This window comes from Podarcis liolepis (genome assembly GCF_965112155.1).
Source record: "Podarcis liolepis genome assembly, chromosome: 12".
Lineage (NCBI taxonomy): Eukaryota > Metazoa > Chordata > Lepidosauria > Squamata > Lacertidae > Podarcis > Podarcis liolepis.
Window position 1 is genome coordinate 9,876,564 of NC_139563.1, and position 25,343 is coordinate 9,901,906.

The following is a 25,343-nucleotide window of genomic DNA, read 5'->3' on the forward strand; positions in this document are numbered from 1 at the left end:
CTAAAAATAAATAAATTCTTAACAGCCTACCTGTCATTGAATCTGCAGTGTTTTCATTCAACTCTGAGGCTTTTGCATACCATTCAGATGCTTCCTTCCAACACCCTTGAAGGATTAGCAGATATCCTAACTCATTCGCATAATGTGCATTGCTAGATATTAGGTTGCTACCTGAGTCTTTAACAAACTCATACACTTCCTGGAGGATATTTTGATTCTTCCCGCACTAAACAGAACATAATTTAAAGGGCAAAAAATTAATGTCATGCTCATGAAGCACATATATGATCAAAAATGCCATGTGGTGGGATGGAAGTATTGAAAATGCATAATTACATTTGTTCATTATGTGGGGGGGGGGACCTAAGCATTATCAATTTATACAGCTAGCTAGTAAATTAGATTTCCCCACACATTTGTAAGACCTTCTTTGGCAGGGGGCACCCACAATATTTCAAATGGGGAAGGCACCAAAGATAGGAAAGAAAACAAATTATTACTAAGCAAGATAGGTCATAGTAATGGTAAACATGCCCTTACCAGTCTGCTGATTACAAGGATTTTTTGAAGGTGAAGTTCGGATCTTTGGGGCTCCTTCAACTCCAAAGCAACAATAAATTCTCTAAGTATTTGCAGTGCCTGCATTAAAAAGTTTAATATTTTAAAATCAGAGACACTGCCACTGATTTTATATCTAATACACTGAATGGCATAACAAGTAGGGAGTTAGCCAAAGGTGAAAAACTATGTACACATTTTAAACATAAGAGTTAGGCACTTGATTTTAAAAACAAAATCTGGGATTTTGAGTCCAATTCTTCACATTTTGCTACATATTAGTATCTATGAAGCAAACATATCCTCAAGTATAGATATGCTTAATATAAAAAGTACACAAAGGCAACATTACTAATGATAAGCTTCCCATCAAATCATTGTGGGCAAAGAGCACCATGAAGACTACGTTTGTTTTAAAATTCTAGGACACCAATTTTATATTCCAAATGTCAAAAAATATATAACACTCACCAAAACTTTATTCCCAGTAATAGCAAGATGATTTACAACCATGTACTGGAGTCCATCTATATCATTTGGATCCTTGCTTAGGATTCTTAAACAAGAATTTGTTCAAAAGTATTAAGAGAGAAAAGTAAATTATAGCATAAATGACTTATTTATGCTATTTTAATTTCAATTATGCCTATTATTGAAAGAAAGAAAATCTATTATTAATTCAAAGCTACATACTTATTGCTACAGAGTCACACTCAGATAAAGGAGAAAACAAGTTTAAGGTTTAGAAAGACAGGATTTATCTCATAATTTTAAAAGACAAATTGGAGAGTGGGAAAGATTGTTTTAGGGGGGAAATGGATTTTGTGACATATCAACATCGGCTGAACGTGGAAAGAGTTAGAAGACTTAGGAACACCAGGAAGGCAATGAAGCACAGAACACGGTAGCCAACAGTCTGTAATTGTGCAGGTACTGGGGACACCTACTGGCCATTATGTTGAACATCCATAAGAATTAGGATTATATTTTAAATAACCACTTTATAGGGAAAGAACCAAAGGTCAATGGAAGAGCACAAGCTTTGCATGTAAAACATTCCAGGTTCAATCTCTGATATCTCTAGGACTAGGAAAGACTCCTCTCTTCCCAAACTGCTGCCCTCCAGATGCTTTCACTGACAGCTCTCAGCATCCCTGACCACTGCCATCTCTCCCATTAGCCAAAGACTTAGAGAAGCAGATATGTCTCTTGCTGCCAGCCATGAAGATCCTGAGACTCCCTGGTGAACCTGCTTCCAGAGGATTCTCCAGAAGAGCCCTCAGAGTGGGTTCCAGCCTGAGTGCCAGCAGATAAGCCCCTGGTGGAGTCTAAGGGAAAACCAAGCCACCCACTATCCCTCAAAAGGGCAGATGCCTCAAGATTCATACCCAGCCTGCAGGGTCACAACGAAGTATGTGCCTGAGATTCCAAGTCCCCATGCTAGTCAGCAATACAGGACTCATAGTGAGAGGCAGCTTCCTATACAAAGGTTGGCCAACCTGTTTACAAATGAAATGGCACGTTTCAATTTCTTCCGTTGCTGAAAATCATCTCCTACCGTTTACTTTCTTCTGCAGTTTGCTCCCAGTCCTGTGATGCTAAATGTAGTCTCATCTTGATGACAATGGCTGGTGTAAATAAAGGGAAAGTAACTACTAACTGGCTAATTATTTCCAGAGCTCCGGAGTAATTCTGCTGCACCATGAAATATTTTGCCTACAGAAAGTGGGAAGGGGGGCAAGGAGAGAAAAAATACATATGATTTGAAAGAGACACTTGAGTGGATGTATGCCATCGCAGTCAACACAAGATGCATACCACTTTCTGTGGCCAGTTCATAATGGAGTCACATCACATTCACCTATCCTGGATTTTGCCAGCAAAATCAATCCAATACAGTTTTGTAGTCAGAAGGAAACTGCCCAGTGAGAGATGCCTATGACAGAAGTTTCATTTTTTAAAAAACAAGTATAGAGTACACATGCTGTCACCACTGCAGCAAATAAGAAGTGGAATTTCAGTCAATCACATTTTATCCTTTTAAAGAATATTGGAACTTTTTAAAATAGGTTTTAAAAATGTTCTTGTTTAATCTCTTGTCATCCTGGGCTCCTCTGGGCAGGGTATTAATAAAAATAATGGCAGCCCATTTTTTCATCATGGCCTCATCAAATGATATTTTTAGAACTAGATGGTTATTTTGTTGGTATGTTGGCTTGTATGTTCCTTGGTTAAAATTTGATATGTTTTAACTGCTTTAACTGTGAGAGTTTATGAGTTTGTACATGGTTCTAAACCATTTTAAGAGGCAACTTTGCTTAAAGAGTGATCTAAAGTCTTTTAAATAAAGAAGCAAAAATATAATCAAATGACATTTGGTCATCTCTGTTCTACTCAGACCAAACCTCCTAAATTTGGCTTTGTATGATATATCCAGGCAATCTGACATAGAGTTAGTGACAGATATTACCACTGATCTCAATGGGCTTCAGTGCAGCTAGCTCTGCATAGGATCAAGTTAAAGGATTTTGGAGTTGGATTTGCAGTACCCCAAGGTTTCAGCCTCCAGGGATATAGTTCTAACCACTTGGTTATCCTGTCTAAAAGGAGAGAGAGAGAATGATAGCAAAGCTAAAAGGAAATTATCTACCTTTCCCATCATCCCAAATATTTCTGTATTGTCTTGAATCCCTTCATCCAAATATTTTATAGCCTTCTTTGCAGCATGAGCTTTGTCACTAGTAACATATATCCATCCTTTCAAAACTAGTCCCTGCAGAGGTGGAAAAAACAAACACCTCCTCAGCAAAGTAATGAAACTCTTCAATTACAGCATTAGTATGCCAACAGAATGTCAATTTAATAGTTCCCATACAATTACTTTTTTCAGATACAAAAGTTAAACGCAATTAGAAACCAAATATATAAGAAACCTTAGGACACTAGTATTTTCTTATAAAATATAACTAAGAACAAATACCATCCTTCTGCCAAGACAATTCACATTCTGCTGTTTCACCACCAACTGAGCAGGAAGAGTGTGATACACGTTTGGAACACACTGATAATTAAGGTTGTAGGTTTTGTATTTAAAAGTTCTCCCTCTCCCAGAACTAAGATTTGAGAAGCTCTTGGAGCCAGAGACCACAAGACTCATTGGGACTTTGAATGATTACAGGAAGCAATCTATGAAGAACATAGTACTGTGAAGACCTCTACTGAAACAGAAGCAAAGCTTTCATTCCCCCACATTACCAACCCCTGTACTTGCTTCCCTTCCAGCATCCTCAGATCCAAAGGATACTTTCTAGAATTCTCCTGCATCCCGCTGTCATAGAATTATAGAATTGTATAGTTGGAAGGGACCCTGAGGGTCATCTAGTTCAATCCCTGCAATGCAGGAATCTCACCTTAAAACATCCACAACAGATGGCCATCCTACCTCTGCTTAAAAACCACCAATTAAGGAATGTCTCTTCCGATCAAATAATGGTTACCTCTGAATATGGTCTGCACTATGAGCCATACAAGGATCTCAGAGAACAGAGCCTGACAACCTACTGAGAAGTTAGTTGGCTGTATACATCATATCAGAATAGTCACATCACTTTTAAAGTATTGAATTTTTTTTAATTTCTTTTACATTGCAGTCCTATGAATATCTATCCATAATTCAGTTCCATAGTTCAGTGGGGCTTACTTCCAGATACAGTGGTGCCTCGCAAGACGAAAAGAATCCGTTCTGTGATTCTCTTCGTCTAGCGGTTTTTTCGTCTTGCGAAGCAAGCCCATTGACGGATTAGCGGATTAGCGCTATTAGCGGCTTATCTGCTGATCGGATCAGCTGATAAGCGGCTTAGCGGCTTAGAAAGGGGGGGGGAAACCCCCGAAGGAACTCGCAAGACATTTTCGTCTTGCGAAGCAAGCCCATAGGAGATTTGTTTTGCGAAGCACCTCCAAAACGGAAAACTCTTTCGTCTAGCGAGTTTTCCATCTTGCGAGGCATTTGTCTTGCGGGGCACCACTGTAAGTGTGTACAGCACACTTTTTTGGGTTGTTGGGAGCTGCATGGATGTGCCAGAGCCAGTGGTGGAACAAGCCATTCAAGCTCACATATAAATGTGGTGGGGAGGAAGGAGCACAGGAAACGACTCTCCTCATGCTGCTTCCTCATCACAACTGCACCCCCTAGCACAGCTGTTTGGTTGGCTGAGAGTTATGCAATTTATATGAGGAACACACACTGGAATAACTGTGGCAGACTGGGGGGGATTTGGCAGAGACAACAGCTTGGGAATTTGGACTGGACTGGACTGGACTGAAGGCCTATGAGGGCCACAGGCAGGTTGTGGATTATCCACATGTGGTATAGAGGATTGCAAACTATAAACATTTGGTGATAAATTACTCTTATTTAACTTGTATAGGCAACAAAATCTCACTACAGTACAACTATATACAACTAAATGCACAACTATATACAAAGTGCCCCGTTGGATCAGATCAAGGGCTTCTCTGAAGTAGCATTCTAGGCTAGTCAAAAACTCCGGGAAGTCCATAAGCAACTGCTTTCACCACCTGTATGTTCCCAGTCTTTATGAACTTTAATGTTTCATTTAGCTTTTACAGCCAGGTGATAACCATTGATAAATGGTAAACTCCATGAATAACCCTTCAAAGCTAAATAGAATAAGGGGTGCTTTCATTTAACAAACAAAACCAATTTTAATTTAATTTGCGTTTGTACCAATGTGGAGAAATCCACTTTGTGAGATTTGGCTTCATCACTTTCAGTTCAATCATGAGCTGTCTAGTGAAACTAGGGTGATGATAGTTAAGATTTTTTAAGAATGAAGGACCTGGTATTAAAACATGGAAGTACCAAGTTGTTATCCTCCTCTGCACACTTACCAGGGAGCTTGCATTTAACTCACTGGGAATTACTGCTGTGTACACGTTTATAAGATAATGCAGTTTATTGACTGATTCACGTTGATGTGAAAGAACAGGTCTGATTTCATAATAAGCAATGAGAAACACAGTGAAGATTAGGTAGTACACTGGCCCCAGTTCAGAAGGCTGATCACATATATTTCAGCTGACTTCCTCAACTGAACAGATGGTTGGCACTGTCAGCTTTGCCAGCACTGAACATCTGTCACAGTGGGAAGGGTGAAGGAGATGTCTAAAGTCACTCTCTGGCCTTCCTGAAACAGAAGTGCTGACAGTTTGGTGCTGTCAGAACTGACAATGTTTACCATCTGTTTGGTAGTCGGTACACATTCCAGGGTGACTATGCATACAACCTTGAGTGCTGGATGCAGATATCTCCCTGCTCCCAGCTCCTTTTTGTGTGCTTGAGTCCTTCTGATCCAGAAGGGCAATGCATGAGGAAGGCTGTCTTTGAACAAGGATGACACTTGCCAGTGGCGTAGCGTGGGGGGTGCAGGGGGGGCCGGCCGCACCGGGCGCAACATCTGGGGGGGCAACATCTGGGGGGGATGCTCGCACTCGCAGCTCTCTGCCCCTACCTGGCTCACTCACTCTCTCTCACTGCAGTGCTGGCTGTGCGAATCCGATCCGAGCCGCTGGGTCGCCACCCACTGTGGAGGGGGTGGGTGCCAGGCGTGCGGTGCGGAGAGAGAGCGAGGGACTATCTGGGGGAGGGACAGTGCAGCGGCCGCCCAGCGCAGTGCTGAGCGCGGGAGAGAACCACACCAGACCAGACCAGGCAGCAGCAAGAAGAAGCTGGCAGCGGCGGCAGGTTAGGGGGCGCAAATTACTTGCCTTGCCCCGGGTTAGGGGGCGCAAATTACTTGCCTTGCCCCGGGTGCTGACAACCCACGCTACGCCGCTGACACTTGCAAGAAGGTTATAACTATGCTTTTCTGCCTTACATTCTATGAAGTATTGAATAGGTCTGGCACATTTCAATGTTCAGTGAATAGCCTGATCACTTTACCTCTCTTGCTCCATTAGACACTTTCAGCATTCTGTCAACATACTCCTTTGCTTTATCATTTTTATTCAGGAGCCACAGAAACATTCCAGCATAATACAATGCATTACTTCCAGCCGTCTTCCGCGCTTCCTTTAATTTGGTGTCCAAGTCCAAAAGAGCAGAAGTATCTGAAAGTAAACAGGACGGGTAGCGGTATATGCTACCCTTGTTATCCACTTGTCTGGTTTTCACGTATCACACAAGATACGCCAACAAATAAGCTCCTAGGGCTGATTCGAGGAAAACAATTTGGGGAGGAAAGTTACATCATGAAGTGTGCAAGGTATGAAATACTTAGAGAATTGCAGGTCTTTTTTCATGTTATGTTCTAAATGTGAAAACTGTTTAAGTCAAATTGCATTTGAAACTGACGGAACTTCTAAAACTCTAGGTCTTGGTTGTTATTCCCAAAGTGTAGTTAATTTTAAGTGTAACTAGCAAAACTGTGCACTGAAGTTTTACATTTCTTTCCTGGACTTGTGTCTTCTGCCAACCTTCCATACTCAAGATGGCAGGATCATACCCTCTTTTTGATTTATTTATTTTTTTACATTACCCCTGCCCTCAATTTTTGTTTGATTGATTTTAATACTGTTATTGGAAACACCGAATCTCTCATTTCTGACAACTTGTGATGAATGGCACAAAATGTATTTAATAGCACAGAACTTACCAACATTTTCACATCTTTTGTGCGCATAAATGAGACCCAGGAGGCAACATAAGGAAACATCTACATGGCGCTTCCGGGCATTCTCTAGTAGTACAATGCCTTCTTGAATTCGGCCTGCAAGGATGTAATACAATTGACTCATGGGAGTGCCAGATTTTTATGGTGGGTTATCAGAATGGTAAAACAATACCAGAGATATATGCAAGCATGGTGCGCTTTCTGTTTTCACTTCCACACCTCAGTCTGGGGTGAGTTCCTAATGTGAAACTTAGTGTTTCCTAGCCTTTGATATGCTCAGGTCTCATCTTTTTTAAAACTTTCCAGTTCTCAAGTTACCTTGGTATGCAGAACTCAGATGCATTAAAAAAAAACACCTCATTTAGCTCAATTAGGCTTTTACATTGTATTTTGTTTCTAGAAAGATGCACTTTCAAAGTTTATTGATTTAAAGTATTTACCAAGAAGCAATGTTCCAAAACCCTTGAAAAACAACAGCACTGGATCATTAGCATGTTTTGCCAGTTCAATGTTTGTCACTTGAACAACATAGTTGAAGTATTTTTCTTGAGCATAGTATAGAATTTTAGCCTTGAGGGGGAGAGAAAGAGAAAATCATTGCTTGCTTGCTTATTATGCATTTCATAAAAATTATATACCAGTTTTGTAAAATCCCTCAAAGCAGTTTAGAAAAAGAATAAAACAATAACATTATTTGTAAACAATTAAAGCTTTCAAAAAATTAAAACCAGCAGTAAACTAAAAACACACCAGCATTCTAGGTAACTGGGCAGGCTTGCCCAAATATGTTTAGTATGTGCTAAAGTGTACAGTGAAGGCACCTGCCCAGTATCAATAGGCAGGGAGTTCCAACGTGTAGTTACAGCCACACTAAAATGATGATTTATTACAGATGTGGAATGGGTATTATGTGGCACCTGTAACAGTGCTAGTTCCCCAGACTGTAGTGGTTGAGAAGGCAAATATAAGGTGATCTCACATGTTTCAAGTTATGATGGGCATTATATATTAATAGTCCTGACCCTGTAGAAAATTGACAGCCAATGCAGATCTCCGAGCACAAATGTTATATACTGGCAAGGTCTCACTCCTTTCAGCAATCGCAGTGCAACATTCTGCACTAACTGCAGCTTCTGGTTAATTATTGTTTCTAATTGAACACACCGCCCTATACTCGGGGGTCTCATGGTTGGTTTCTGCTTGAATCCAAGGTGGTGGCTATGGGAGGAGCAAGACCTTTCTGTCGCAGGATCAGGACGTATATGTGTGCCAATAAACGGTGTATCATAAAGACACCGCGATCTCCGCTGCCCCACAGGCCAAGGAACCCACACCCTGGGTAATCGCCTTGGACCGCTGGAATCTCGCCCCGCTCAGGTGGGGAGGCTCAGCACAATGGATACAGGGCAGCGCATGGTGTACGCAGTGCCCCCTCTCCGCTTTCTCTTCACAACAACCCTGTGAGGTAGGCAAAGGAGGGGTCGGGGCGGGCGAAAGTCGGCGTGAGAGCCACTTGGTGAGCCGTCTACAGGAAAGGCAGGAGTTTAAACTTCCCACGAATTAATAACGGGGGCCTGCCACCAGTCACAGCCAAGCCGTGAGGCGGGTTCTCTCCCTTTGGGATGGGAAAGGGAGTACCAGGGCCTGAGGGTCTTCGTCAGCCATGGCCGCCGACAGCAACCGCCTGGGCAACGTTCGAAACGCCAACCGCCACAACGGCACGCGCCGCCTTCCCTTCTCAAGACGAACACCTCGAGCAGCCAACCGCCGCCCGGCGTGCGTGGTTACCTGCGGCCACGCCCCTTTCCGCTCCCCGTTGCTAAGCCACCTCTCGCGCTCCCTATCCTCCTCGTCATCTTTCTCGAGGCGCGAAGACCCCGCCTCCCTGTGGTTAACTACTGGTAGCCTGTCCGCGCGGGCCGTCCGTCACGTGGAGGGGGACGGCCTCAGCCTATAGAGCGCGAGCGCGTCGGCTTGCTCTGTGGTCAGCTGGCGTCCCTCCGCCAACCTCCTGCCCTCCCTGCGCATGCTCAGTCGGCGCTGCAGCGTTGGAACTTGAGGGAGGATGAGGATGGCGTCGCCGGTGTCTCCTCCGAGTTCCTGAGGTGGCCCTCATGGGGCTGGGCTCCAGCTCCGAAGTCCCCGACGGGGGCTCCGAGGGATATCACGTGCACGGGGTAAGGGCGAGCTCCCCGGACGCGGTCGCGGAAGCAGCTGGAGGAGGAAGGAAAGCGCAGCCCGGCTTATGTTCGTGACGGGGCGTCCGGCTTCCTCCTGCCAGTTGTTGTCATTCAGTATTACTGCCTTATCCCAGGGAGCTCGCAGGAGAGGCAGTGTGGTGTAGTGGTTAAGAGCGGTAGACTAGTACAGTGGGACCTCGGGTTACATACACTTCAGGTTACATACACTTCAGGTTACACACTCCGCTAACCCAGAAATAGTGCTTCAGGTTAAGAACTTTGCTTCAGGATGAGAACAGAAATCGTGCTCGGGCGGCGCGGTGGCAGGAGGAGGCCCCATTAGCTAAAGTGGTGCTTCAGGTTAAGAACAGTTTCAGGTTAAGAATGGACCTCTGGAACGAATTAAGTATTTAACCAGAGGTACCACTGTAATCTGGTGAACAGGGTTCGCTTCCCCGCTCCTCCACTTGCAGCTGCTGGGTGACCTTGGGCCAGTCACACTTCTTTGAAGTCTCTCAGCCCCACTCACCTCACAGAGTGTTTGTTGTGGGGGAGGAAGGGAAAGGAGAATCTTAGCCGCTTTGAGACTCCTTAAAGGGAGTGAAAGGCGGGATATCAAATCCAAACTCCTCCTCCTCCTCCTCCTCCTCCTCTTCTTCTGGACTCTCCTTCCTTGGAGGTTTTTAAGCAGAGGTTTGGATGGCCACCTGTCCTGGATGCTTTAGCTGAGATTCCTGAATCGCAGGGGCTTGAACTAGATAACCTTTGGGGGCCCCTTCCAACTCTACAATTGCTGAGGGAGGTCCTGAACATAGAAGCAATTTCTTTAGAAACAGATTTGTGGCCATCAATGGTTACCAGTCATGTTGGAGGCTATGGTCTGCTTCCATGGTCAGAGGCAGTACAGTGGTACCTCGGGTTACAGACGCTTCAGATTACAGACTTCGCTAACCCAGAAATAGTACCTCGGGTTAAGAATTTTGCTTCAGGATGAGAACAGAAATTGCATGATGGCGGCATGGCGGCAGCTGGAGGCCCCATTAGCTAAAGTGGTGCTTCAGGTTAAGAACAATTTCAGGTTAAGAACGGACCTCTGGAACGAATTAAGTTCTTAACCCAAGGTACCACTGTAATGCCTTTGAACAGCAGTTGCTGGAAACCACAGGAAGGGAGAGATGCTCTTGTGTTCAAGTCCTGCTTGCCAGTTCCCCATACACATCTGGTTGGCTACCATGAGAAAAGGACGCTGGACTGTATGGGCCATTGGGCCTGATCCATCAGGGCTCTTCTTTATGTTCTTAAGAGCAGGTTGTGGATTGGGTATGAGATCTTGCACAAATGTTGGGATCACCTTGGTGCCAGCTTTTAATGGAGTGCTTATGAATAGGTGTAATGTATGCTTAGAAAGCCTCTGAGAGCCAGTGTGGTGTAGTGGTTAAGAGCGGTAGTCTTGTAATCTGGTGAACCGGGTTCATTTCCCTGCTCCTCCACATGCAGCTGCTGGGTGACCTTGGGCTAGTCACACGTCTCTGAAGTCTCTCAGCATCACTCATTTCACAGAGTGTTTGTTGTGGGGGAGGAAGGGAAAGGAGAATGTTAGCCGCTTTAAGACTCCTTCGGGTAGTGATAAAGCGGGATATCAAATCCAAACTTCTCCTCCATCAGCGGTTTGTTACGGCCAGGTGGAACCTCCGCACGCAGAGGCAGTCTATCTGAGCGCCAGCGTCATAAGCGGAATCCTGCTGGAAAAGACCCTCCGAGGCCCGTGGATTCCAGCATTCGACTCATAGCTGTCAATCTTCCCTTTTTTTGCGGGAAATTCCTTTATTTCAGCACCGCTTCCCACTGCTATCCCGGATTGTTCTATATCCTGTAGACTGTCCCTGGGGCAGGTGAGGCTGCTGATCCCTTATTTTCAAATCCAAAAGTTGACAACTATGATTCGACTTCCCACAGTGGCCAACCAGATGCCCACAAGTGCAGGGCAGGCGGGCAGCACCCCTCTCCCACTGTTCCTTCCTTCCTTCCTTCCTTCCTTCCTTCCTTTTCCTTTTCCTTTTCCTTTTCCTTTTCCTTTCTGTGCTTACTAAGGTGGAGGCTTCATGTAGCCATTGTGGTTGGTAGCCATTGACAGATGAATCCTCTTGAGTGCTGCCCCCAACCCAATACCCCTATAAAGTCATCAGCCATAGCTGTCTCTTGTACTCTTGTAGTGGTGAAATCGTTTACTGATTTCCATTATTTATAGGCTGGCCTATAACATAAAAAAGGTCTCTGGCTCACGGAATAAAAGCAATGCAATAACTGCACTAAAAATACGATAAGCGCAACATTAAAGCATTCCCCAATTAAGATGGCCATGCATTACTTGAATTCCATGTAAATTCCACACGTTGAAAGAAATGTGTTCTTTTATCTCCAGAAATTGATGGATGTATCTTGAGTTGTGAGAAGTGTTAGAAACAGAGATATGAAAGCTAGGAGCTAAGTGGCACCTTAAACCTAGGTTATGGGCGCAACAGCGGAATGTCGCTGCACTTTTTTTATAATTAGAATACAAAGCTGAAAATAAATGAGCTAAAATCTTATATTCATTTTTCACATGGTCTAGTCCTAATCTGACGACTGCAAAAAACAAAGCCATGCTTCCGCTGCCTCTCCCCCCCCCCCCCCCAATATTCTTAATAGGGTCTCTTCTCCAGTCCTCAGAGAATGCCTGGAAGTGGAGAGGCAGGAAAAGGTCCTCCTTTTGTTCCACTCTGCAGTTTTAATCTGAAATCTTAGGCGCAGGACTGCGCCCATAGAGCTCAAAAACTGCTTGCACTAATGAAATTCCTTGTTGCAAAATGCACCTAGAACAATGGGAGTTTGAATGCTGGTTGTGAGAGAGCACAGCTGTTAAACTTTATCCACACCATGTATGATTCATTTTCATCATAATGTCATCTTAATGATCGGATCAGCTGATAAGCGGCTTAGCGGCTTAGAAAAAAGGGGGGAAAGGGGAAAAAACTAGCAGGAACTTGCAAGACATTGTCGTCTTGCGAAGCAAGCCCATAGGAGATTCGTTTTGCGAAGCACCTCCAAAACGGAAAACCCTTTCGTCTAGCAGGTTTTCCGTCTTGCGAGGCATTCGTCTTGCGGGGCACCACTGTATGTTCCTGTTGGTAGAGTATGGTTAACATGTCTAGCTTGGAATGAACTGTGCACTCTGATTTGCCTGTTCTGTTCAGAAGTGATGAACTACGAATGCACAAAGTTCTGCTGCATTCAATTTTATTTTTATTTTTCAGGGAGAGCTGTGTAAATAAGGTCTCTCCCCAGGGCTGTGCATATGCTGTTCAAAGTCTTGTGGAATCTGTTTTGTGTTGCAGAACATGGCACACTGAGAACAGAAGCTTTCAGTAATCTTTAAACCAGTTCTTACATTTTTTTTGTTTGTGGAGGGAATCTTAAAAAAAAATGGGGCTCAAACACATATGGGGGAATAGGAAAATGCTTCCACTGGTTAAGGGATGATGTGCTATTTCCTTGTCCAGCACTCTCGCCCATAGTTATTTATTTTTGCCCTGTGACACTCCTTGGCACATAGCCTGACTATCCAGTTATGATACTCTTTCCTCTTCTGTTTGTGTGCAAAAATCTTTGGTTCCTTTGGAAACCAAGAGCTCTGGAGAAAAATAAACTGTTAAAAATAACTTCATGCAGATGTGCACTGCATAATTCTAACAGAATGTATATTCCCAAAGGAGCTAAGCCTATGTTTTTTTAAAGTGCTGAAAACAGTGTTGCTTCAGTGGCCATTCTTAAAGTAAAATCTCTAAATGTGGTGTTTATTGTGGGATTAGTGCTCCTCATGCATGCAAGTTTTCTTTTTTGCTTTGCAGTATCCACACATGGTTGGTATCAAACTGCACAAAATACACAAGAGAAAATCTTGTATTAAAAAAACCCTTTGTTGCCAACAAGCCATTTGGAATAGCTCTCCACTGCTCATTTGCAATATTAAGTCCCTGTTTGGAAGCACTGTATGTCTTGCCTTCCAGCTGCTTTTACTATTTCAAAATGGTACATTCTGATGCTTCTCTTACCATTCACTATATCTTAAAACAAAATTTGTAAGCCAGTTTAAATGAATGTTTAACATAGAAAAATGAGATATAAATACATATAATAGAATGGGTTGGGCCACATTAATTGCACATAGGCCTTATTAAAATCAATGTGATGGGTTGGTTGTGGCTTAAGTCCCGTTGGTTTTAATGAAAATTAAGTGCAACTAACTTATGTGCAGCTGGATCCAGCCTCTGTAGTGCTTAGCTATGCTTGCAGTTTTTTCTGGTTCTTACACAGTCTTAGCAAATCACATTTGTACACGTTGCCATTCAGTAAACCTACCACAAACAGCTTCTGATTGTAGGTGAATAATCTCGAGAGCACAAGAACTACATTGTTTTATTGTTAAAGCTAAGCACGTCTTTCTACTTGACAGTTGGTGTCTGGCTGAGAAATTACTTGGGATCCCTTGTGTAAGTCACACTGTGCTTCCTGTGGGTGCAATATATATTGGTATTTCCTGGTTGCCGTTGGAAATAGGTGGACTGTGCATTTCTTTGTAATGTCTGCCCAGCCCATCTGTGCAACAAAAGACTCATATAGATAAAATTGAATTGTGAGGTAGACCAGTCCGGTGCTCCCAACTTGGCCTGTAGAGCTTGAAAGCATATCAAGCATGGAGGCAGCAGCAGATTGGTATTTCGCAGTTGGTGTTTTGTACACAACTTATACCTGGTCTCCTCTTTGAAGGAAGAGCTTAAAAGTTTCTCCCTGTGACTTGCACTGCATAGTACTATCTCTGTGCTGTGCACTTTGTCTTCCACAGGTTTCCTCTTTGATTGTTGTGAAACTGCATCTCTTAGATGCATGTGTTATTTTGGGAAGTGATGTAACTGAGTGGTGGAGCACCAGTTTCAATTCCCAGCAGCTCCAGGTAGCACTGGGAGAGACTCTTGCCTGACACTCCGTGGAGCCACAGACCATCAGTGTAGACAATACTGAGCTAGATGGACCGCAAGCCTGCCTTTCAGAGTTCCTTTTGGCTTCTGTTTGGCTAGGGAGGAGAGGCGCTCTGAGCAATACATCTATCCTGTTTGTTAGGATGGTTGGCTGTGGTATTTTCTTTTTGCTCTAGGCCAGTATAACCTCTCCCAACTGCCAAAAGACAAGTCTCTTATTGTCAGCTCATAAGCATGCTTGGTATGAATACTTTTTGCATTACATAATTTAGAAAACGTGTGCTTCCACTGACATTTTTTTCATTTGGTTCATCTATATGTAAAACTCTGCCATTTTTCAGGTTCAGGAAAACTCCCCTGCTCAGCAGGCTGGATTGGAGCCGTTCTTTGATTTCATCCTCACAATAGGACACACCAGACTGGTAAGTAGCTTAACAAAAGTCACTGGGTTTTTTTTAATGCTGAGCTCTAGCAGGTAAGTATGTTGCTGGTGTGCTATAAATAAGTGCATCCAAAAGCATGACCTGAAGGTACATGAAGCTGCCACTTTTCTGAAGCTAAGTAGATCTGCTCAGTGCTTGGATGACAAATTTCTGCCCCCCCCCCCAAAAAAAAATGATAGCATGTATGTTACCTTAAACTCTGTGGTGGAAGAAAGTTGGTGCATAAGTGGAACTAATGAATTACCGTAATAAATGAAAACTAGGAGTCAGCAAGTAGAACTGCCGGATAGGCACAGAGCACTTGGGAGATATGGGCTATGGTTCTGCCCAGCTGCTCATGTTTCCCTTCTGAAAAACATAGAAGGACCGTACACTGTTGTAGGTTCATCTGCTTGGAAGTTGAGTCATAAGGGAGGCTGCCCCTATGCAGGGCTTGGTTGGTTATAGTACCTGTGACTCAGAAGGGCTGTGCGTGAACTTCTAAGCAGGTCCTTCCCACTGATGGCCATGGAAGCATCTGAAATGGCTGGCTGTGAGTGTCCTGTATGAACAAAGGTTTCAGGTTTTTTACTAACTTGTGCTTCTGAGTTTGCATGAGATTAAGAATGGTTCTGTGATTAGGTGTCTTTAAAAAAAATCTGTTCAAGTAGCAGAATTCCATCCTTTACATATGTCTGTTTGTCTTGGAAGTTCTGATTGTGGATGCAACGGACAGGCCATATTGGGGTCTGGAAAGGAGATTTCTCCCAATATCAGAGATGCCCCAACTTCTCCTCTAGTAAATGGCTGGGTACACTTGCTCAAGTTGGGATCTGTTTGTGCTGCAAACATCTCTTGTTCATCAGAGCTGGTGGGTGTGTTGCGCTGTGGAGGGAAGGGAAGGGAAGGAGGGTGTTGACCTGTTATCACGTCACAAAACTAGTTTTCAGCACTTGTTCAAATATCACCCTGTAAATAATTAACATGTTTGAAGCTTCTTGGCCCACGTATATTATGGCTACCAAATATACTTCGTTTCATTGGAAAAAGACATGGCAAATGGTGGTGTTTATTTTTTTGCACATTTCTTTTATGACCTAATCATGCTTGATTAGAAGCAACTCCTGTTTATTTCAGAGGGATTTGCTTTGAAATAAGTACCTCTATTGTTAAATGTCCTAAACGCTGCATGATGGGACATAAAGGCCACAGCCCTCCTCCTGTTGTGATCCCCAGAACCTGGTATTCAGAGGTACTGGTCAATTGCCTTAGCTATATGGGACCTCTGTTTTCAGTTGGGGCTGTTCTTTTAAAAATAAACTTAACAGAATTTATTGCCTCAAGAAGTGCTGAATTTATTTTTATTGCTGTTCTCCTCCAGTGCATTCTCTTGGAAAAGCAGGCAGGAGATATGTTTAATGAATTAATAAAATTAATTCATCTTAAAGTTAGTGGCCATAGCACATCTTGTGGCTGTCAGTTCCATAAGGTATTAGGAAATATCCACTTTATGGAAGGCAAGTTGATACTTCAACCTCAATTTCTGCAGCTGCTGGCCTGCCCCTCCCCATAGCCTCTGTGAATCTTTAAACTGGTTTCAGCCCTGTTTAGGGAAGTTTTGAACGTTTGATGTTTTATAGTGATTTTGCTATTCTGCTGGGAGCCACCCAGTGTGGCTGGGGAAACTTATAAAATCATTTAAAAAATCATAAAATCATTAAAAAACAAATTATAAATATATTTTGTGGTTGTTGTTGTTGGCGGCGGCGGCCTAGCAGTCTGTTGGCTACTGTCCAGAAACAAACCTCTTACATTTCCTTTCCTTTCTTTCTTTCTTTCTTTTTTTTTTTTTGAGAACAAAGAAGGGGACATCTTAAAAGATTTGCTGAAAGCCAATGTTGAGAAGGCTGTGAAATTGGAGGTGTACAACATTAAAACGATGAAAGTGCGTGAAGTGGAGGTGGTCCCCAGCAACATGTGGGGAGGGCAGGGACTCCTGGGAGCCAGCGTGAGGTTCTGTAGCTTCCAAAGAGCCAGTGAGCATGTGTGGCATGTGCTGGTAAGTAGGAAAAGATGGTTGTGCATTTTTACTATACTTCCTTACTCTGTCACTTTGAATTTAGGGTTTGATTGTTTTATCCCAAGAAAGAATCCTTCAGCAAAGAGTTTTGTGGCACCTTAAAGACTAACCAGTTTTATTGCAAAATATAGTGTTAGCCTTTAAGGTGCCACAAGACCCTTTGCTGCTTTTGCTGCAACAGACTAACATGGGAACCCCTCTGGTGAGCGGATTTTGAGATGGTCAGCTCTGGGCTTATTTTCTCCGTCCCCCTCCCCTTTCATGGTGATATTTTTTGAATAAAGGCATCGTTCGTCAAACTTCCTCTCCTGCAGGGAAACATTTCCACATTGACTTGACTGCACATTGCAGAGCATTCTAGGGTGCACCAGATGGTGCCCATTTTCCCCCTCCCCAGGAAAAAGTGTTTTGCTAGCATGCACTCACCTCTGCCATGCTGGGTGGGTCTGGTAACAGTAGACAACTTTCCTGGAATTGGTCTTCTATTATCTTATCTCTTATTGAGGATGAGCTTGCAAGGGTTTCTGGGAACATTGTTTGCAAACAACTGGATATATGCTTTTCACTGCTTGATTTGTTGACTAGGCGTAGGTAACATAACTGATCAGTGTCTCTCTAGGATGTGGAACCGGCTTCCCCAGCAGCGCTGGCTGGCCTGCAGCCGCACACTGATTATATTGTTGGATCGGATCAGATACTGCAGGAGGTAAAGTGAGTCATCAGTTGCACCATTGGCTGAAAGGGGTGGGGTGGGGTGGGGTTAGACAGTTTTCAGTGATCGCTGCTGCAATCTCATAGCCACTTACCTGGGAGAAAGCCCCATTTAATTCAGTTTCAGAGTAGATATGCCTATAATTGCACTATGATCATTGTAGCAAGTATTCCCCAGGCTTAAGCTATTCTACACATGCAGTCTCCTTCCCAGTCTTTGCTTTGGGACTAGATATAAATTTCTCTGTGCAAATTGTGTTGTTGTTGTTGTTTAGTCGTTTAGTCGTGTCCACCTCTTTGTGACCCCATGGACCAGTGCACGCCAGGCACTCCTGTCTTCCACTGCCTCCCGCAGTTTGGTCAGGCTCATGTTTGTAGCTTCGAGAACACTGTCCAACCATCTTGTCCTCTGTCGTCCCCTTCTCCTTGTGCCCTCCATCTTTCCCAACATCAGGGTCTTTTCCAGGGAGTCTTCTCTTCTCATGAGGTGGCCAAAGTATTGGAGCCTCAACTTCACGATCTGACAGCAAATTGTGTAGCTGTCTTTAAATATTCACCCACTCTTGTTCTCAAGGGTTGGGAAAGCTGAATGCAGAAACAAAGAGAAGAAAAGTTGGATCCATCTCTACAGATATTTCAGTTAAACCCAGGGTGGAGAATTGGCCCAACTCTGCATGCCATTTTGACAGATGGTTGGGGCTGGGAGGGCAGCAAGGGAAAAGAGGAGCCAAATTGAAAAAGCATTGAATTCAAATTGAGGAAGCAAAGGAAGAGTTCAGAGTTTGTTACCAATCTTCCCATTTGAATTTGGCTTTGTCTCTCTTGCACTTGACGTCAGGTGACAGCATGGCTTGGCTGAAATGACCTGGCACACTGAATTGGGCCCTTGGGCTGGGGAGTTCTGCACTGCTGAGCCAAAGGTGTTTAGCACAGAGGATTGATGGCAGTAGCGGTGAGGTTTAAAACCAACAGTCCTATAAGGAGTTACATCCACTCCTGCCCAATACCATTTCATGGGTGATCTTCTTACTTTCCCCAAGCACCTGCTTCCCCCTCCTGCATTTGCACTTGCTGTGTGAAACCATCCTGCCCTAATGGTGGAACCTGTGGCCCTCTAGATGTTGAACTCCAACTATCATCAATCCTAACCTGCATGGTCAGTGGTCTGGGATGAGAATTGTAGTCCAGCAACATCTGAATGGCCACAGATTCACCATTCTGGCTTTAACTGCTTCATATCTTGTCCTCTTTTCTGACCTGTCCATTGCACATGGAAGCTTGACAGATTAATGCAATGACCTGTTTCCTGCTGCTTTGTACTTTGGCAGATATCAATAGGACACCTTGTGAGGGGCATATCCAAAGAACATGCTGCTAATTCTAGCTAGTCATTCTTTGTCCTACACAGCAACAGGACACCTGGAAATCATGTAATGGCAGGCAGGGAGAGGTTCTAGAGTGCAGCTGTTGGGTTGATGACAAGTCTTCTTTTTCTCTCAGTCCGAAGATTTTTTCTCATTGATTGAAACCCATGAGGGGAAGCCGTTGAAACTGATGGTCTATAACACAGAAGCTGATTCCTGTCGAGAGGTTTTTGTAACCCCCAATGGAGCCTGGGGTGGAGAAGGAAGGTATGGATTTGTGAGTGACAGGATAGTCTGTAAATGAGGTCAAGGTTTACTTATCACAGTATGCTTTCCTGTACATTGCTGTGAAGATGTTTAGCCCCATGGGATCCACAGTGTGGGAGAATTATGCACCCTAGAAAGCCATTACAGTTCCTGTGTTTCGTGTTATCCCTGTTGAACACTTGCCTTGGCACCAGCACAACACAGAAGCAGCAGTTCTCATCCAGGGGTTTACCTTCTTTGCATTTTAATGCAATGTAAAAGACAGATGAGGATCCAAGGTGTGTGTTGATTGATGTGTCAGGGATGGAGCAGAGGAAGGGTAGCAGGCAGCCTAGAAACAAAATCTGAGGTGGTGGTGGTGCTTCAATAAGAGGTGGGGTGGCAGTTCAGAAATAGACCAGTGATAAAGGTGTGCAACCGAGAGGCCATATTTTCTCTACTGGTCTTGGCAACTGCACCCAGCCCGATCCTAGCTGCCATATTTCCTTATGGTCCTTTGCATGTGGTTGAGGTGTGAGCTAATTCACATTCATTGATACTGAGCCTCAAGCAGTGTGGAGGGACCTTTTGTGAAATACAGGTGCGTATGAACGAGGTGGGGGAAGCTGCCCCTAATAGTCCCCCACCCACCCCAGTCCCTGCTTTTGAGCTAAGAGCCAAGAGGAAGTGTGCATGTGCTGTATTTTGGAGTTTCTGCCCCCTTGCCAACCTGTATTTTCCTGCATGTTTAGGGCAGACTATCTCCTTTTCCTATCCTGTTGGCATTCAGGCTTCAGTAAGTAGGGGACTTGATTCATGAATATGTATTTTAGTCCTCTGTGAATGACCAAGGGGCAGCCTGACCCTTTATAAATAATTCCAGTTTACTCAGCTTTCATTTCCTAGGTTACTGCAGTACACGAGCTGAGGGAAGTTTGTCATCCCACAAGGGAGTTGGGGAAATCTGGCAGTAATTTTAACACTTGATTCCAGTTTCCCAAGGTAAACAGCACCTTTATTGGTTACGTGCCACTCATTCTATTGGTTAGACAGAGCCATCTGTCAATCAGAACACACTGGGTCAAGAGTCTTTAAAACTGAAATGTTGCCAGCATTCTGTTGCCCCTCTGACCACCCACAATGCTATGCGACTTGGGAAGAGTCCTTTTTGTAAGTTGCTGCATTAGGATAAAGAGACTTGAAATGTTTCTTTCGTGCAGCATTCTGCCTTTTCCCTTTTGACACCCTAAAACCTTAACAAAAAATCCTCTTGAAAGTGGCTGCTAAGGTCTGGTGTGACTGCTTACCAGACACAGTGCCTCCCCGCAATGCCTAGGTCTCTTTGGTGCCATCGTATTTATTTGTGCTGAGGGAAAAGTGGAGGAAAGCAAGCTGCCCTGCTTCCTGGGGGCGAGTGCGGACTGGAAGCTTCATAACTAATATACATCACTTATAGCCTTAAGATTTGTCTCTGCCCCAAAGTTAGAGGGGCCAAGAAGGGCTGCACACTCCAGTTTAGAGAGATAGACTTCTACTTGTGATCTGAGTCGAATGGGCTTCTGTCAGTTACTTTGAAAACAAAATTTTCAAGGGTGCAAGCTTGTTTCTTTTTCTTTTCTTTACCTTCTTGTGCAGTTTAGGGTGTGGCATTGGATATGGCTATTTGCACAGAATTCCAACACAGCCTTCTATACCAAAGAAAAAGGCAGAAGCTGGTCCTCCTTCTCCTTTGCCCTTGGGAGACACACCTCCTGAACCACCAACCAATGGCTATACAGAGGTAGGCATTTCACAGTGAAAGATGACTGCAGTGCTTGTGGGTGCTGCTATTTTTAATATGCGAAGGGCAGGGCTCAGCTGCTGTAATACTCCCAGGAGTTGTGGGCAGCTCACATACCGTCTCTCCACCTACTCACTTTTGTTCCTTCCTCCAGAGGGCCATGACGTGTCCCACTTACCTGCCTAGAAGCTAAGTTACATTCTTCTTGAGCATCTGTGGACATAATTGTGTAGGGTTTGCTGGGCTGATTGGCTTGCATTGCACTTCTGGATCAGAGGGAAAAGCAGCCTTTCCCCCTTAGAAACTCTGTGTCTAATGAGGTCATGTCATCTGCCCACTTTGTAGTTGCTTTGCTTAGTGATAATGAATGTGTTCCTTGTTCTGAAGCATGCAACTCTTTCTGTTTTATAAATTATTTCAGGCTCCTCTGTTAGCACCAAACTCCCAAAGCGAAGAACCTGCAAGCTTAGAGTACAGCACAGATCAAAGTGTAAATATGTATTCAGTAGAAAATTCTCTTCAGCCTCCTCCTCCTGTGCAGAGAGTCATGGATCCAGGTAATCTGTTCACCTGTTGACCTTTAGAGCATAAAAGTTGGGTGACTGGTTTTTATATGCAGGTTCATATGGGCAGAAATTCTGCAATGAAGAAGAACTGTGTTGACTATGAATTTGCAGAATGTAGTCTGCTTATGGGGAGAGGAACAATGCAGGACACTGATGGGAATAGTAACTTGACTGTGCAACCCCTGCAGTGACAGGATCCTTCAGAATCTCACCTACCACCCCATGAATCATAAGCCTACGAACAGAGATGGGTGTGGGGGGTTAGGAATACCTTTGCCAAGGCACTTGCCAAAGTAAGAATGACTTCATGCCGTAATTCCAGAAGGGTCAGATAACACCTTACACTGATTTCAGCATATTTGTATCAGGCTGTTCATGGCTAACAGAGGGGTAAGCAGAAGTTTCTTGATGGCATTCGCATTCTAAGTTACAAGTCATTTTGGTGGTAGCTAGGAACAGGAAAGAAATTTCACCTTTAAACAATTTATTTCTCTTGTAAATTATTGGCTGTACTTTTCTCTCTTCCCATTGCTTTCCAGGTTTTATAGATATGTCTGGAGCTTCTTTTCCTGAATTAATTGACTTAGTGAAAACAGTCAAGGTGCCTTCCTCTGCTTCTTTCAACTTGCCAGACACTGTTGCAGCAACTGATAGCTTGGTATCTAACAACGGAATTGATTCACACTTTGGTAAGCAAGCACTTGGGTAATTCAAACACAAACATCATTTACTGTAAATGTTTGTGTTTAAATTAAACACAAAAGATTGCAGCATTTACTACAGTCATACCTCTGGTTGCGAACATAATCCATGCGGGAGGCACGTTCGTAACCCGCAGCGTTCACAGCCTGAAGCACTACGTCTGTGCACGTGTGTGACGCGATTCAGCACTTCTGCGCATGATGTCATTTTGTGCTTCTATGCATGTGCCGAAACCCGGAAGTAACCCGTTCTGGTACTTCCGGGTTTTGCGCGGTCCGCAACCTGAAAATGCGCAACCCGTAGCGTTTGCAACCCATGGTATGACTGTACATGGGTCTTAGTAAAACTTGGCAATTTTTAGTCTGCTTTTTGGTCAGATATGAAAGCTTGAAGTGTTTATAATGAGAAAGTAAAGTTAAGTAAGAAGTATGCAAATCCACAACCAACATATTGATTGTGTGATCACCTTTAATACCTCCTTACTAAATTCTGGTTTCTGACAACAATTTTTTAGAAAAATAAACAAAGAATCTTCTGGCATCATAAAGACTAAAGACAATATGAAATATTAGTGTATTCAGGGCAGCCCTGTTGAAATCAGTGTTAGAATTAGAGAAGAAGAAAAAAGGGTGCCTCTGAGGCTAGGGATTTGTTTTCAGTGCCAGGATCTAACTGTGCTGAATATTGTTTCATGCAAAAGTGCACTTCTGGTTCCTTTCTTCATTCCAGCAGACTAATTTAGCTGAGAAAATTGTTGTTATAGTTAAAAACCTTGCTCATCTACTGCAAGTCACAGAGCAATCTACCAGAATCTGATCTGCCGTCCTATTTTAAATAAGCTAGTTAAAATCTGATGTGTTTGTTGGGTAAGCATGGAAGAAGTCACAATTGCTCATAATTTAGCAGAGTTAATTCTAGAGAGTACATGGTAGCTTAGTTACTGATTTCATGTTGCTTTCTTCAGTCACCTGCAGGGACTTCATGTTTTGAGAATTACAGGCATTGTTTTTTCTGTAATTAGACTTTGACTTCTGCTTTTCAGACCAGGCCTCTATTCCAGTTTCAGAAGATTCAATATCTTATGCAGAGGGCTCGAGTCCTCAGCCAGAGTTGGATGCAGCGCCTTCAGTTTCTGTTTTGCCATCCCTTCCTGTGGATATCTCTGTAAATGCAACTTCTAAAGCTGATGGTGGTGCTCAAGAAACACTTCTGCTTTTAGATGGGACTGAGAGCCCGCAAATGACCAAAGCTTTACAACCTGACAGTGAAGATGAAAAGGCCAAGGAATTGACAGAAGAAACTGCACAGATCTAGTGCTAAAAGTGACAGCACTTGCTATCAGCTGTAAGGACATTGGTACCAGACAATAAGGCTTTTGATACCCAGTGACATCCATTGTGTTGCTATATTACAGTAATACTGCAAGAATTCAAGCTGTTTCCAGTGATCTTGAGCCAGCCTTTCATTGCCTGATAGGTTTCAACATCTGCAACTACTGCTCAGCAGTAACACTGATAATTTGACTTGGAATAAGTTCTTTTAAAATGCTGTTTTGTGTGAAGAGTTTGCTGTCTGCCCAAAAGCTAATAGCAAGACATTTAGTTTTGTTTTGTTTTTAAAAAATGCAGCTAGCAAGCACACAGTGGCTTGATTTTAGCAGAACCTTTTAGCCCTCTTTCTAGGTTCAATTTTAATTGTGACAACTGTTCACCTGGATTTTATATGTCAAAAAAATTAATGTTTAAAATTCCCAAATGACTCTTTACAATTTGACTCTCTCTGGGCACCCATGTAGAAGAGGCTAATGTGTTTTCAACTTCCAAGGCTGCAATCCAGGTTACAGTGCTTCCTTTCAGAAGAGCTGCTACAGTACTCTTAACTCCATCCCTGGCACATGCAGGTGGGGTGGCATAGCCCCCACAATCCTCCTCCTCTAGTCAATGCCACATTAAAGTTATCTGGGAGACAGGGAGGCGCATGCAGACCTCTTGAATATACACATGCCAAAGAGGTAGGAAATGAACCCAAACAGCTACTTCATTCTCCTGTTGGATACCTTACTTGTTAGAAATCTCTCTTGAAAGAATAGTTTCAAGGTGAACGTAAGCAACTTATAGTTTTATACTTGGGGTTAGATGTGGCTGAAATATTTCTTCTGAGCCTCTGCAAATTAAAGGTGACAATTCTAAACATGCATGCATGGTAAAATAATTGAATTTCAGTTTTTCTTTTCAAATTAAGTGTGTTCTAATGACAGGTATGTGTTGACTTGAGCTAATAAGCTAATATCATGTAGGATTGTACCCAATGGCAAGACTGTTGCTTTTTAGGGAGGCTGATTCCTCTCCTGAGCTCTGAACACGGCTTTATTCAACATGAATAACAGATGTTCTATATCACACTAGCTGTGTTGAATGGTATATTTCAAAATGGTTTTTGATTCTCTGCTTCTGTTTGTTGAAGATTAAAAATAAACCATTTTTGGAAAATACTTGTTAAAAGTACTCCCTGCAGAAGTTAAGTTGCCATTTTGGTCCTGCTTATTATTCAGTAGCTCCCAGAATAATGTGCAATCCAAACTCTCGATCTGCCACAATAGGTGTCTTGATGTAGGTAAGCCAGAGCAAGTCCCCCACCCACTATAACCTAAGTTCGTGCAAAATCATCACCCCCCAAGGGAAATTACTAGGGCAAGGAGATACATCTTTTCCAAACCCTTTTCAGGTCAGTCTCATGAGCTAAGGCCCAGTCCTCAAAACTCCCAGCCACACTCATCAGCCAGCAGTAGCACCTTCCAAAGTGTTCTATTCAGAGTTTGGATAGGAATAACAACTCCTTAGAGCCAGGATTATCTTGTACACCTTATATTTCATGGTTTCAGAACTTGGAGAACTAGGCAAAGATTATATATATATACACACACACACACAGAGGTACCTCGGGTTACACACACTTCAGGTTACAGACTCCGCTAACCCAGAAATAGTGCTTCAGGTTAAGAACTTTGCTTCAGGATGAGAACAGAAA

General features: G+C 43.4%; 2 protein-coding genes across 5 annotated transcripts in view; one reads left to right on the top strand and one right to left on the bottom strand.

Moving 5' to 3' along the window:
- Positions 1–9,133, bottom strand: part of TTC21A (tetratricopeptide repeat domain 21A) — a 31,524-nt gene extending 22,391 nt beyond the window's left edge. For 3 of the 4 annotated variants that reach the window (XM_083466623.1, XM_083466621.1, XM_083466622.1), the window contains exons 1-9: positions 8,889–9,036; positions 7,691–7,820; positions 7,233–7,346; positions 6,521–6,687; positions 3,209–3,331; positions 2,117–2,274; positions 1,030–1,114; positions 541–639; positions 31–226 (exon numbers count right to left, since the gene is read on the bottom strand). In XM_083466623.1, coding sequence (XP_083322749.1) covers positions 31–226; positions 541–639; positions 1,030–1,114; positions 2,117–2,274; positions 3,209–3,331; positions 6,521–6,687; positions 7,233–7,346; positions 7,691–7,820; positions 8,889–8,915 — 1,099 coding nt within the window. In that variant the 5' untranslated portion in view covers positions 8,916–9,036. The other variant, XM_083466624.1, reaches the window with a different exon arrangement.
- A 159-nt stretch (positions 9,134–9,292) lies between these two features.
- GORASP1 (golgi reassembly stacking protein 1) lies at positions 9,293–24,807 on the top strand. Its single transcript, XM_083467126.1, has 9 exons — positions 9,293–9,427; positions 14,787–14,867; positions 16,723–16,926; positions 17,567–17,653; positions 19,159–19,289; positions 20,904–21,048; positions 21,470–21,605; positions 22,154–22,303; positions 23,359–24,807. Exons 1-9 carry the CDS (start codon positions 9,365–9,367, stop codon positions 23,628–23,630), a joined length of 1,269 nt encoding a protein of 422 aa, XP_083323252.1. The 5' UTR covers positions 9,293–9,364; the 3' UTR covers positions 23,631–24,807.
- Positions 24,808–25,343: the final 536 nt, after the last annotated feature.

What these genes read in the sequence shown, in the direction of transcription:
- GORASP1 (XM_083467126.1), top strand. Translation starts at nt 9,365, where the DNA reads ATGGGGCTGGGCTCCAGCTCCGAAGTCCCCGACGGGGGCTCCGAGGGA. An exon ending in AGGGATATCACGTGCACGGG is followed by an intron (nt 9,428 to 14,786) that starts GTAAGGGCGAGC and finishes GCCATTTTTCAG; the next exon opens with GTTCAGGAAAACTCCCCTGC. An exon ending in CGGAATTGATTCACACTTTG is followed by an intron (nt 22,304 to 23,358) that starts GTAAGCAAGCAC and finishes TCTGCTTTTCAG; the next exon opens with ACCAGGCCTCTATTCCAGTT.